At 44.4% G+C, this 14,619-nt stretch overlaps 1 protein-coding gene across 17 annotated transcripts in view; it reads left to right on the top strand.

Moving 5' to 3' along the window:
* NCALD (neurocalcin delta) overlaps positions 1–14,619 on the top strand; it is a 370,180-nt gene that overhangs the window by 345,744 nt on the left and 9,817 nt on the right. For all 17 annotated transcript variants that reach the window (XM_025450975.3, XM_025450978.3, XM_035712638.2 and 14 more), the window contains one exon: positions 4,686–5,082. In XM_025450975.3, the coding sequence (XP_025306760.1) occupies positions 4,705–5,082 (378 nt within the window). In that variant the 5' untranslated portion in view covers positions 4,686–4,704. The remainder of the gene's footprint in view (positions 1–4,685; positions 5,083–14,619) is intronic.

The raw sequence follows: 14,619 nt of genomic DNA, 5'->3' as shown, positions 1-14,619 counted from the left end.
TGTGACTTTTTTAATGGGGCCTTCCCTGGCTTCTTAGTTAAAATTTTGACACCCACCCCTGGCATTCCCCAATCCCCTTCCTTCTTTACTTTTCTCCTTGGAACTACTCTGTCTAGCATGTCCGTTATGTATCTTGCTTTTGGGATGTCTCTTGCCACTAGACTGTAAGTTCCACAAGAACTAGGGTTTTGTCTGTTCCCTGATGAATCCCCCAGTGCCTAGGGCCATGCCTTCCTCCTAGGAGACACTCAGCACCTATTTGTGAAATGAATGAGTGCTAATAGGAGATTGCCTCCTCTTTCTTAACTACTTGTCTTTGACTTTTTATGGAACTGTTGTCTTAATTTCTGTCTGGGCTTCCTCCATGGAGTTAGTAGGGCATAGTGATAAAGCCAGTGGACAGTCAACCACAAACAGAACTTAGCATTTGGCCGTCTTATTCCCAGGCTGGGTGACTTAGGATAAGTTGCTTGGGCCGAGTTTTCATTTCTTAGCTTATAAAAATGGAGGAAGCTGTCCTATCACTCAGGGGGGTTGTGAAGTTTCAATAGAATAATGGATGAAAGGCCATCAATGACAAGATGTGGTTTTCATTAACCACAGCAGCTGGCCCGGGCTCAATGCAGGAGCTTAATTATATGACTGTCCCATTTAATTCTCACATCAAATCAGTGAGATACAAACTCATACCACTGAACCCATTTTACAGATGAGAAAACCGAAGTGCACCAAAAAGTTAAGTGACTTACTACCCAGAGCTAATCAGCAATTCAGCCAGGCTTTGAACCCAAGCACTTTTATTCCATGGCCTGAGTTTTTCCCCCTGCTATGTTCTACTAGCACAAAGTTAATGTTTTAATAGCCAAATGGAGTAATGAAAAGGATTTGACCTGACAGGCAACTTCTGTCTCCAGATGATTTTTTCTGGGCTGCTAATTAATGCAGCATTTCCCCGACGGTATTTTTGTCCTCTCTTCAACTCAAACAGGCAGAAATCCCTGTCTTCCAAAAGAAAAAGGTATTGTCAGGCATTCCTCTTTCTTTCCCCTTCACCCCCAGGGAGAGAAACGCTATCATATGTTCCCCGAGATTTCTGTTGTACAGTCTGACCAAGTCCAGATGGTTTTCTCAAGTTCAGACATCATCCTTGGGAGAGTATTTGTATTTATCTACTGAAACAAATTCTGGACTAGATTGCAAACACGGCTTCCGAAAAAACTAATTCCATGCTCTTCTGCCTCGTTTGTGTTATGGCCTTTCTGTGCTAATGAATTTGTAAAAGTGGTTTAATTACTGTTTACTGAAAAATAGCTACACACAGATCAGTCTCAGTGGGAGACTTAGCCAAAATGTTGAGGCAATTTGTTTCTAGTGCAAAAACAGCTAATAAGTGAGAAGCACTTTTTAAACATTGGGGAAGGAACTTAAGTTTAGCTTTGAAGAAACAGTGGTTTATAGGCCCAGAAAAAGAAATCATTCTTTAAGAGGGTAGATTTAAATATCAAAATGGTATTTTCTTCCTAAGACTGGGCACACGGTGATTTGCACAGAACCAAAGTATAGGAATGGTGATTTGATTGAACACCACACCAAAGAGCTGTACTTTACAGAACCCCCAAAAAGGAAAACCCGAAATTACTTGTGAATTTCATACAAATGTTTCGGAGCTCTGTAAGCCCATGTATATGTATTACCTCACGGTTCTGAATTCTTGCCTCCGGCAAATTGCCAACTTAGCAACTGAATGACAGTTTTAAAATTCTAATACAAACCAGCCTCTCTAACTTTGCTTTTCTCCCTCCAGAAAGAAAAGGACACCCGGGCCTCTGGGGTGGCTCAGCGGTTTAGCGGTTTAGCGCTGCCTTCAGCCCGGGGCCTGATCCTGGAGACCTGGGATCGAGTCCCACATCGGGCTCCTGCTGGAGCCTGCTTGTGTCTGTGTCTGTGCCTCTCTCTGTTTCTCATGAATAAATAAATAAAATCTTAAAAAAAAAAAAGAAAAAAGAAAAGGGACTTGCGAGGGAAATGAAAGTTATTGGAAGGTTCACTTTAGAAATTATGCTTCATTTGGAGCTGCAGTTTAGGGGACCTTCCCGCGCCACTGGCCCTGCTCGTAGAGGGGTGCTCTGTTCTCCCGACTAATTTGGCAGGTCTCTGTCTAGGACGGGAGCAGAGCCAGTTCTGTCTCAGGCTCAGAACTCAGAAGATAAAATGTGTCAACTTTTCCAATTACTAACATCGCTTGGCATTTCTGGAACTGTGGATATAATGCAAGAAGTTTGAGCGGTGTGAGATGCAAACACTGCCCTCTAGGAGTTTATTTTTAGTGAAGGCAAAAGACAGGTATGCAGGCAATTCAATATAAGAGATCCCAAACTTGGGTGGGGGGGAGGCGGTGGGGACAACCAGGTAAGGGGGGTCAAAGGTACAATCTTCTAGTTATTAGATAAATAAATCCTATAGCTATAATGCACAGCATGGTGACAACAGCTAACAATACTGTATTGCATATTGGAAAGTTGCTGAGAGAGTAGAACTTGGAAGTTCTCATCACAAGAAAAAAATTAATAACTATGAGGGGTGATGGATGTTAACTCAACTTGCTGTAGTGATCATTCCGCAGTGTATTGGGTCATTATGTTTTACCCCTTAAAGGTATATACAGTGTTATATGTCAATTACATTTCAGTAAAATGGGGGGAAAGAAAGAGATTCCAAGACCAAGCCTTAACCATCAGATAGCTTTAGTGACTCAAATACCCTTTTCATAGCCAGAGGCTCGTCACTGTCACGAAGGACTCCTTTTCTGGGAAGATTATTACAGATTTCCATGTTGTAATGATTCATCTGTCTACCAGTCATTCCTTTGTTCATTAACTCACCAAATGTCATTTTTGGGGGCAGAGAGAGACAAAATAGTCCCGACAGAGACTCTGTCTCAAGGGGCTGACCCTGCAGAGGGAGGGAGACAGGCATTAACAACACCACAAGAGAAAATCTCAAAGAAAATTTGGAATAATGATTAAAATGGGGTTGTGTGGTCTTTCAGTCTCTGATTTTCCAAGCTTTACTTACAGGATTTTTTCCAATATAGGAAAAATGCAAAATACAAGTGCAGAGCCCCTTTATGAGAAGTGGCTCACCTTGACCGTGCTTAAATCATAAGACTTTGGAAATAGGAACTAAGTTCAGATATCACCTCCTCCAAGAAGGCTTTTGTGATAGCATCTATGCCCCCTTTTGGCTTGGGTGTCCTCTCCATGTTCTCTCATCATACCACCATTCCCCTAACAACCATGAATTGAATATCTATTGCACTATCCCCTCATGGTCACCACCACTTCTGAACTTACACAGCTGGGTGCCCCCGAAGAAGGAGGGGCCACATCTCACTCTTTGCATCCATAGTACCAGACACATGCCTGCTGCATAGTGCTCAATTAATGGTGAGTGGCTCTGTAAATAAGAAGATGATATTTCTAGGGGTTTTTTCTCACCTAACAAGACAAGAGTTGCCTTTGTTCCCCGTACTATGTTAAGTTTAAAAATAGGTAACAAAAGTGTATATATTCTTGTTTTTTGAAATGTAAATGTACTTAAACATTTGTTAATAACATATCTATATAAGCACACATATAAAAAAACTTAGGACACACACCAAAATGCTAGCAGGGTTATCTCTAAGTGTTATGATTTGAAATGATGCTAACGTTTTTCTTTATGCATCGCTGTGATGTTTTACTATTTTACTATAGATGTGTACTACTGTTATAATAAGAAAATATGAAGCTAATTGTATTTAAAAAGGAAAGTTTGGCCTCTTCCATAAACATACACATAAACAGTTTATGAAGCTTCATGTTTACCATCTGAACCCAATGTTGACAGTGAATTGACCTTGTGAATTTATACAACCCATCTAGCTTGGTAGCATTTAATCCTATTAGATAGATTTGTATTTTCCTTACTCATATCTGTTTTATAATATTCAGAAGGTACCAAAGCAGCACTTTCCTTGGGAACATTCAAGCAATAAAACATAAATTACCTCTTTTGCCTCTGTCTCTCTGAGTTCCCCTTAAATTCTCCCTGCTAATATTTGGACTAGATGTTAGAGCCTCAGATGTCTTAACGTGAGGCTAGACCTCATGCCAATAGAAAAGGCAGAGCTAAGTAGTCAACTTCTCTGTCTCCTGTCTCTGTCTGACCCCCTCCCTCCTTTTCTCCCTCTATTTCATCGCGAGTCTCTTGTATTCGCATGGCTCCGTACAAAAGAAGTATCAATTTTCTGGTCGGTGGTATTTCTGCTCTGCATCTCCTTTTTTTATTATTATTAAAGATTTTATTTATTTATTCATGAGAGACACAGAGAGAGGCAGAGACACAGGCAGACGGAGAAGCAGGCTCCATGCAGGGAGCCCGACTCTGGGACTCAATCCTGGGACCCCGAGATCACACCCTGAGCCAAAGGCAGATGCTCAACCACTGAGCCACCCAGGCGTCCCTGCTCTGCATCTTCTGACTGCCTGTCTTTCTAACATTTTGTTTGACTGAGTTGGAAAACCAGACAGTGTTGTGGACTAAAAGAGTTTATTTTTTTTTTCCCCAAAGGAACAATCACAAATGATAAAGTGTGCTTCTAAACAACAGGTTTAAAAATGATACATATTCTTCTCTGTCTGCAGCTGAATTCTCGCTGCCAGGATGGGGAAACAGAACAGCAAGCTGCGCCCAGAGGTCATGCAGGATTTGCTGGAAAGCACAGACTTTACAGAGCACGAGATCCAGGAATGGTATAAAGGCTTCTTGAGAGACTGCCCCAGTGGACATTTGTCAATGGAAGAGTTTAAGAAAATTTACGGGAACTTTTTCCCTTACGGGGATGCTTCCAAATTTGCAGAGCACGTCTTCCGCACCTTCGATGCTAATGGAGATGGGACAATAGACTTTAGAGAATTCATCATAGCCCTGAGTGTGACATCGAGGGGGAAGCTGGAGCAGAAGCTGAAATGGGCCTTCAGCATGTATGACCTGGATGGAAATGGCTACATCAGCAAGGCAGAAATGCTAGAGATTGTGCAGGTACGTAGCCCTAGACCTTTACAGACAAGAGTGCGAGTCACAGGTAAGAATTGGACAGTGCACAGTACAGCATGGTGCGGGTTGCAGATTGGTGCCCATCTAGGCTTTGATCCAGCCTACCCGGTGTTTTTAAAACACTGAACCCATATCCCAAACAGGAGATTACACATAAAAACAGAATGGTTGGTTATCTCTTAAAAACTCCAATCTGGCAACACTGGGCCCCCATTCTGGCCTGGCCTGAGTCACCTGGTGGTTTGTGATGACCTCCACCCTACAGATGGACGGAGCAATCATGCTCCTCAGCAAATCATGCTCAGTGTGACCTCTCCAGCCACCCATCCCAGTGACCTGCCCAGACCTCAAGTCTATGGGCTTATAGCCCCTGAGGTGGTGTCTAATGATCAACCCTGACCTGGGGCTCAAACCCTGCCCCTTTCAGTTACTACCTCTGTGACTCTGACCAACGTAATTCATCTAAGTGAGCCTCAGTGTCCTCATCTGTGAAATGGCACTTTCAGTGGTGCCAGTGAGGTTCCTTTAAGATTAGATGTGACGGTCCATGTCGGTGCTTAGCACAGTGCCAGCCGTATGGACAGCCCATCATCACACCAAGTCAGTTGTCATGAATCTACAACTTTCTTAGACTCTGAAATAAAGGCAGGGATCTCTAGGCTCGGTTCTGTCTCATCAGAACTACAAACATAGAATCAAGTCCTCCATCATTTTATTCTATTTTTTTTTTAAGTATTTATTTATGAGAGCGAGAACACAAGCAGGAGGAACAGCAGAGGCAGAGGGAGAAGCAGGAGCAGGGAGCCCGACAGGCAACTCCGATCTGACCCCAGGATCATGACCTGAGCTGAAGGCAGGTGCTTAACTGACTGAGCTGCCCAGGCGCCCCATCCTCCATCATTTTAATAGGAAGCACTCCATTCTGTTTCCCCAGATCACTCACCTAGAGTAAATATCCTGAACAGAACAGGAGAGGGGCCCTGGTGTTGGCCACATTTTCCTCGTCAGACCCCAGGGGAAGGTGGGGAAGGGGCATAAGGAGCTACGGTCATGGCTTTAACAGCTCGATGGGCAGGGAGCGGGACCCAGGGCGGAACGTCAGGGGACTGAGGCTCAGCTCGGAGGATCAGGACAGCTTCAGCTGCAGGCAATAAACAGGACTAGGTGGGTGGCAGCACCAGGGCGGGCTGGCCGTCACTCATCATCTTGGCAGGCAAATGGGCACAAGAGGGAAGCATCTGGAAGCAGACAGCAGTCCAAGAGAGTGGGCACTTGGCTTCCTGGAGGGCTCATCTCAGAAGCCAGCACCCAGGCTCGGAGGGAGATCTGCAGGCCCTGGGAGAACAGGATGGGGGTGGGTGGGTGCTGGACAGGAAGGAGGGGCTGTACCACAGGCGACAGAAATCACCGCACTGCTGGTGAGCTGGGGTGGGGGGGCAGGGCATTCGCTTTCAAGGAACCAAGGAGACCTGGTTACAGAAGCTAAGGTCAGATTCACAAGAGCCCCACGCGACTGACTGGTTATGGGACCCTTGTAGCTGAGGCCCGGGCGGCTCCTGGGCCAGGGGGTCTGAGCCCCAGGGGCAGTGAGAGGGACAGGTGCACCTGGGGCTGGGGGCTGAGCAGGAGCGCAACCGACCCCCAGACTAGCAAAGTCCCCAGATCTGCCAGCTGGTGCTCACTGCAGCACTTGACCCAGAGCTGCGACCACCCGACCATGGAGTCTCAAGGTAATCCCTCAGAGACAGGAGCTTTTTTTTTTAAGATTTTATTTATTTATTCATGAGACACAGGACCCCAGGATCAGCCCTGGGCTGAAGGCAGATGCTCAACCACTGAGCCACCCAGGCATCCTCCCCTCAGAGACAGGATCTTAAATAAGAATAGAGGATTTCTCCTCTCCCCCAAGGATAAATGTATGAATAATGTCAACTGTAGAAATATGGGCAGTAGAGAAAAATATAAAAGCAAAAGAGAAGAATTCTCTCCATAATGCCACTCCACCTACAAAGGGAATCACTGCTATTGATTTTCTAATGTGAGAAAATAATATTTTCTGGTCTTATTTCCATGCATTTAAAAATATCTAACTAGGGCCACCTGGGTGGCTCAGGCATTAAGCGTCTGCCTTCAGTTCAGGCCATGATCCCAGGGTCCTGGGATTGAGCCCCACATCGGGCTCCCTGCTCAGGGGGGAGTCTGCTTCTCCCTCTTTCTCTGCTCCTTCCCTCATTCATGCTCCCTCTCAAATAAAATAAATAAAAATCTTTTTAACAAAATCTAATTGACTTCATAACGTATATGAAATTTTGTATCTTTCCATTTTCACTCAGCATAATACACGTATTTCTCATGTCATAAAAACTTTTAATGATATTTTAATAGATGTCAGACACCATAATTTACTTACTCTTCCTCCATTGTTGGAATTTAGGTTGTTTCCAGGTTTTATTTATACATGATACTGTAACTTTTAAATATAAAATAACATAATTCTTGTGCATGAAACTTTTTCTATATTTAGGATTATTCCCTTGGAATGGATTCCCAGAAGTACAATTACTGGGCCAAAGGGAACGAACATTGATTTCTGAGGCACCCGATGCTCTCTGCCAAATTGTTTTGCCAAACGTGCTCCCGAGTGAATGAAGTGTGTGCCATGTCATTGCACTTTTCTGATTTTTCTTCAACAAAAATTAACATAATTCAACAAAAATTCAGATTTCAAGGGTGATTCATTTTAATTAGCTTTATTTTGTCTCCTTTTCTGGGTGAGTGCTGTGCTCTGCAAACCACGCTGGCCCTCGGTCCTCTGCCTTACTGCAGAGAAAGCAGGTGACTACGTTCTCCTTTTGAAGAGAATTGCTTCCTGATTGGGATCTAAGAAAAAAATTTTTTTGCTAGCCATGGTGCTGTCTCCTGTTGAACATTTTTCACAGTTCTGGCTGCTCTTGGTCAGTGGTTTGGTGGCCAGTGTCGATGAAGAGGTTGACCCCCAGTCAGGGAGAACCCTCCAGACCCCATGGCCTTATGAAAATCAAATTATTCGCACATTCGTTTCACACCTACCACTAAGGCCCTGCTAAGTAGCTGGCACTGGGGGTAAATAGTGTGGGCAGGAACACACACCCTCCTGCGCCGTGGAATTTGGTTGGGGACTTTGCAGAGGATGTGCGGAAGGTGCTAGCAAGCACTCGCTGAGCCCTTGCCCACTTAGTTGGGTTCAGCAAGGAACGTAGAAAGGGATCAGAAAAACAAAGGGGCATTCGGCCTGCCAAGACCTCGCCACTTGCACGGAGCTGCGTCCACTCACGGGCCCACGGGAAGCTTCCAGGCGGGAACAGGGGGGACCTGGGGTTCCTCAAGAACTACTTATCTACTCGGGGTTTTTTGGAGCCAGCAAATGGAAGCCTAGAGTTTCCTTAATTGTTTTCTACAGCACCACACCCTGATGATCAATATTCATGACCGTGGGGAGGAAGCACTGCAGGCACCCTGAGGCGATTTCCAAATTGCCAATGAGATGAAATTAAATTTAGAACCATTTTCCTATTAAGGGCTCTGTTACTCCATTCTGCTACTTTGCAGGCTGATAGTTCACGTATTCTCTCTCATTCATATGCTAATTCCCGGTTTTCAATGACTCTCGGTGAACTGGACCGGGGATGTTGCCAGACTTCCCATTTTATTATTTTTCTCTTTTTTCTCTTCCCCACTCGGAAAGCCTGCACTCCAGGCCCTGGCCCAAGAAGCTGTGTACCTGTGTGCAGATTCTCTTTTTTGGCAGTGTTGGGGGGGTGGCGGGGGGTGGTTCTAGCTGGTCCGCACCCTAGAGGAAGCACCTCTGCAGGGGTGCATGGACTTCAGAGGAGTCACCGTCCCTTGGATGTCTGCTTTGCGTTTGGGTAAATATATGTTAGCGCTGAGATGAGAGCAAGCCTGTGAGCCAGCATCATCATTCACAAATGAAGGTTTCTATTTGTTAAAATGAGTAAAACCTGCAGCTTGATTGCAAGCGCCAACATATAAAATTCTTGGCTGAACTTTTGCTCCTCCAAGACTCAGAAATTAAAGCAATTTAATAAAGTACAAACTCATAGTGTTCACCTGCGGATACTTAGAACTGGTTAGGGTGTAGACTGGGGTCCAAACAAGTTTATAATTAAGCTCAACGATGAATGGAGTGTAGTATTCCATAAGTTTTCTAGTTTTTCTTCCCTGGTGTTGCTTCTTGTAGTTTAGCTTTGGTGTCCACAGTATATTGTTTATGGTGACAAGCTTTGGTCTCTGTGGTTGACGCTAATAATACTGAAATATGCCGTGGGAGCTTCCTCTGGCTGTTATAGCCGGTCACCATAAACTTAGTTGCTTAAAACAACACAGAGTTATTATCTTAGCAGTTTGCCAGGTCAGAGGTCTGGAATCAGTTTTACTGGACTAAAATCAAGGTGTCCATGGGTTACATTCCTTCTGCAGCTTTAGGGGAAAATCTGTGTCCTTGCCTTTCCTGGTTTCTGGAAGCATTCCTTGGCTCATGGCCCCCTTCCCCCACGGACAGAGTCAGCAATAGTAGATTGAGTCCTTCTCAAACCAGCATTTCTCTGGGCATCTCACTTTGCTTTTCCCTTCTACTCATAAAGACCCTTGGGACTACTTTAGGACCAACAAGCTAGCACAGCCTCCCCCTGTCGCAAGCTCCTTAATCACATCTGCAAAATCCCTTTTAGTATGTAAGGTAACATATTCACAGGTTCCAGGGCTCATGACATTTGTATCTTTTGGGGAACTGTTATTCAGTCTACTACCTATGCCAAAATGCAGTTATGTTCCCTTTAAAAAAAATAATTTTGGGACGCCTTGGTGGCTCAGCGGTTAAGCGTCTGCCTTCAGCCCAGGGCGTGATCCTGGAGACCCAGGATCGAGTCCCATGTTGGGCTTCCTGCATGGAGCCTGCTTCTCCCTCTGCCTCTGCCTATGTCTCTGCCTCTCTTTCTGTGTGTCTCTCATGAATAAATAAATAAATAAATAAATAAATAAATAAATAAATAAATAAATAAATATAAACTTAAAAAAATAAAATTAAAAAAATAATTTTGTGCTATACAACATCTGGATGAACAAACAAAACCATATGCAGATTTATTTTTAGAATCTTAAATGAAAGTTTTTACATTCATGTGTTTGCTTTTTTTTTTTTTTTTTTAAGGGACACATTTAAGACATGATTTAGGCCCAGTATTTTATTATTGCATCAACACTGCCTCTCAGGAGTCGTAAGTCCGAGAGATCACAGCTCTGACCTTTCCTCATGGTACAGCAGATGATCTCCTCCAGGAGGGGAGAAGCCTCCCTGCCCTCCGCAGCTTCCTGTCAGCCCAGCTGGAGACAGGTCTGCACGCCTGCACTGGGGACAGCACAGGGTCTGCAGAAGGAGCTGAGCAAGTGGGAACGTGACATTGCCGATTTGGCCATGAATGCTTGGATGCTCCCTGGGATGTTAGGGGTGAGGGAAGGCTGAACTTTGGGATCCATCAGTGGGACCACAGAGCTCCAAGGGAGAGAATGTAGGAAAAAACATAGATAGAGTTAAATTGGTCTCCCTCTGTTCTCAGAAGTACCTGGGACTCGTGAAAGAACCAGTTTTTAATTACAGGACTATCATTGGTTAGAATATAAGCTGCATTGCATTACCATTCATTTATTTTTTTTAAATATTGGTTCATTTTTCTAAAGATTTATTTTGGTGGGGGAAGGGCAATGGGGCAGAGGGAGAGAGAATCTCAAGCAGACTCCATGCTGAGCGCAGAGCCCTATGCGGGGCTCAGTCTCACCACTCTGAGATCATGACCTGAGCTGAAACCAAGAGTTGACTCTTGGTTTGACTGTGCCATCAGGTGCCCCTGAGTTACATTTATAACTGCATGAAAATCACAGACTGAGACAAAAATTGGTCACCCATATCCAAAACAAAAATGAAGCGGAACCAAGGGAAGAATTGGCATGTGAGAATGGGTATCTTGGACAAGCAGATCAATATCACTTTGCCTCTCTCCTTGATCAATCTCTTTTCCTTTTCTTCCTTGGGCAAGTTTACCCAATCTTTCCGTGCACTGTTGTCGTGCTTTGTGAACTGGAACTCATCATAGCACCTGCCTCATGGGCAGTTGCTAAGGTCCAATGGTTGTGACAAATAGAGCACGTGTCAGTGTTATGGGGTATCACTCAATAAATGTTGGCTACCATTATCCTATCACAGTTTCCAGAACTAGGACAGGATGTTTTCCTGTCAAATAAAGGGAAGTTTCCTAAAGGACAAGGTAATAGAATCTTCTATTAAGTTCTAAGCTAAATTTACCTAGTCATAAAATGTATGTTCACAAAGAAGAGGGAGCTAACCCAATGAAACCCTCATTGGTGGAACTCACAGAAGAGATATTCTGGTACAGATGACTTTAGGAGTTCCTGAACTTCTTCACCTGCTATCTTTTCCATCAAACCCCAGCCCACCTGGGAATAACTAAAACTTCTGGGCTACTCTGGATGCTTGCAGGACTCAGATAAAAGAATGATCAGCTTTCCAGGAGAGAATGTGGTTCACACCAGGAACCCCTCAAACCCGAACTGTTGATTGACCTGAGCCCACAGGCAAACTTCATGCGTTGGGACTCTTTGGGGAGGATGTGGCTAGATTTGTTCTCAAGCTCAAGTTAGAGATTTTCCGAGAGGATATACACAGGCTGACATAATGTTACCCAGAACAGTCCTCAGGAAATTCACTTTGAAAACTGGCTTGGAAATTTTCTAATTAGCCTATTTGTTACTTGGATGTTAGTGATCGCTTCAAAAATATTGGTGTTCAAATAATTATTGTTTTGGAATCAGACTCTCCCTCCTCATTGTGACTCGGGATTAATTGGCATTGTTAATGAAGGCAGGGGGAACTTCAGGACACCCTTATCTGCCTTTTCATGCCTTCAAATGAATGAAACCCAAGGGCCCGAGATCGGTAGTATACTGGCAGCTCTTCACAGAAGATTTCGGTTTTGTTCTCTTCGCAGTATTGGATATTTCTTTTTTCTAATTGCCCCGTGTGGTGACAGGCGTGCATACCTGTACAGCCGCTGGATGAGGAGGGAGGGGGGTGATAGTGGGGACCAGGCAAACATTTGACCTCCAGGAACACCAAACAAATGCACAGATTCATCCCAATTGGTTGCAAAATCACCAACTGTGACCTTTCAGACAACCAACTTGTGTTTGTGCCACCGAGGCCCAAAATGAGGACCAGAACACATCTTTACATTCTTTTAGAGCCACTTCCTGAGTGGCACTTCCATTTTTTCTCCCAATCATCTTTCTAAATTGATGTCATAGACACTATGTCAATTTTAATATGTTCCTTGGAGACTTGACACTGCTCTTTTGATTCCAGAAAAAAAAAAAAAAAAGTGGGGGATGGGACAAGAGCTTCTGATCCATTTTTATATATGATCCCTGGGAATTTAGCTCCACACCCTTGCCTAATTCTCAGTTTTGAATGTGGACCACAGATGTGACCCTGGAACGCAACTTAGATTTCTTTCCTGGAGGAAGCTCTAAAGCAATTGCTTGCGCTAGTGACTTTCTCTAAGAACAAATCTTCGTGCTTATCAGTTATACTTGGTTTATCCCTTTCTTATTAGGGGATTAATGTTATTGCAAGAGTTTAACTCTTAGCATTGAGTATGCCATCTGGCAGCACGAGTGAGGCGCCCCTCCCTGGCTCTTCCCTCCCTGTGGCCTTCACGGACTCTTCTTCTGCTCCCGGAACATGGATACTCCCAAGCAGAGTCCCAGCTACAGCCCGTGTTTCCGTTCATTCTCTCGAGAAATCTCCTGGCCTCAGTGCTTGTGATGGGCCAAGCATTGTGCTGAGTGCTCGCCACACTCCGTTTCCCAGGGTGGCCGTAACAAATTATCATAGACGGGGAAGCTTAGAATAGCAGAAATGTATTCTTGCCATGGCTCTGGAGGCCAGAAGTCCAAAATCAAGGCATGGACAAGGTTGGTTCCTTCTAGAGACTCCTGGGGTGAGGGATGGTAGTCTGCTCCTAGCTTCGGTGGTGACTGGCCACCCTCAGGGCTTCCTGGCTCACAGCTGCGTCACTCTGGCCTTGGCTCCAACATCACTGTGTGTCTGTGTTCAAATGCCTTCTTTTTTTAAAAAATATTTTATTTATTTATTCATGAGAGATACACAGAGAGAGGCAGAGACATAGGCAGAGGGAGAAGCAGGCTTCTTGAGGGGAGCCTGATGTTGGGACTCAATCCCAGGACCCAGGGATCATGACCTGAGCCAAAGACAGACACTCAACCACTGAGCCACCCAGGTGCCCCCAAATGCCTTCTTCTTATAGGAATTCCAGTCACTGGATTGGTTAAAGCCTGTCCTAATCCAGTCTGATCTTATTTTAACCTGGTTACACCTACAAAGATCCTATTTCCAAATAAGGTCACCTCACCAAGTTCTAGGTGGACATGAAGTTTTGCTAGATACTGTTCCATCCGGGGCACGTGCATCATCTCTTTGAATCCTCACGACAACCTGATCAGCCCCACCTTATGGAGGAAACAACTCATTACTTCCACATCTCCACCTCTGTTATGTCCAACATTTTTTTTTTTTTAAGATTTTTATTTTTAAGTAATCTGTATGCCCAACAGGGGACTGAAACTCACAAACCGGAGGTCAAGGCTGCACGCTTCACATACTGACCCGGCCAGCCAGGCACCCCTGTTATGTCCTTTTCTTAGTGGACATCTCCACTGAGCTGTTGCACTGGTAGTTCAATGTCAGCATTCCAGAATCAAGCTCATCACTACCCCCACGTCCCCGGGTGAAGGCCTATAATATACATCAGCTTTAGAATGTTTGTTTAGGACAATGAAAGGGCTCTTTGACGGGGCTGTTTGAAGCTGCTTTTGCACTGCACTTTATGTAAAATTGAAAAAAAATATTGTCTGTATCTAAAAAGGTAAGTACCACCATGGACTTAAAAGAAGACAGTGGCAGGAGGAATGATAGATTTAAGAAAATATTAAGGAGGCAGATTTAATGGGTCTGCCAACTGCTAGATGTGGAGATAGATGACAGAGAGGTGCCAAAGATGTCTTTGACTTGACTTGACAACAGGATGGATGGTAGGGTAATCACACACACACACACACACACACACACACACACACACGTTTTGGGAGGTCAATGTTGAGTTTGCTTTCTTCAGGTGAAATCTTACATGAAACCTAATATAAGAATGTAGCTGCTTTCATTGAAAAGGGACAGGGCCTTCTCCTGTCATCCTCTCCCCTCCCATGAAAGTACCTACAGCACCTGGGTAGAACATTAGGAAAGTTCCTGGCTTACTGTCTTCTCCTAGTTCTAAACAAGAAACTACTTACACCATTCCAGATACATAGACATTGATCCTATTTCAAAAGTGTTTCCAAGAAAGATCCTCATGGCTTCTCCCCACCCTCGTTTCC

Source organism: Canis lupus, chromosome 13 (genome assembly GCF_003254725.2).
Source record: "Canis lupus dingo isolate Sandy chromosome 13, ASM325472v2, whole genome shotgun sequence".
In the NCBI taxonomy this organism is placed as follows: Eukaryota; Metazoa; Chordata; class Mammalia; order Carnivora; family Canidae; genus Canis; species Canis lupus.
The sequence above is the reverse complement of the archived record's forward strand: the minus strand, read 5'-3'. Positions and strand labels throughout refer to the sequence as shown.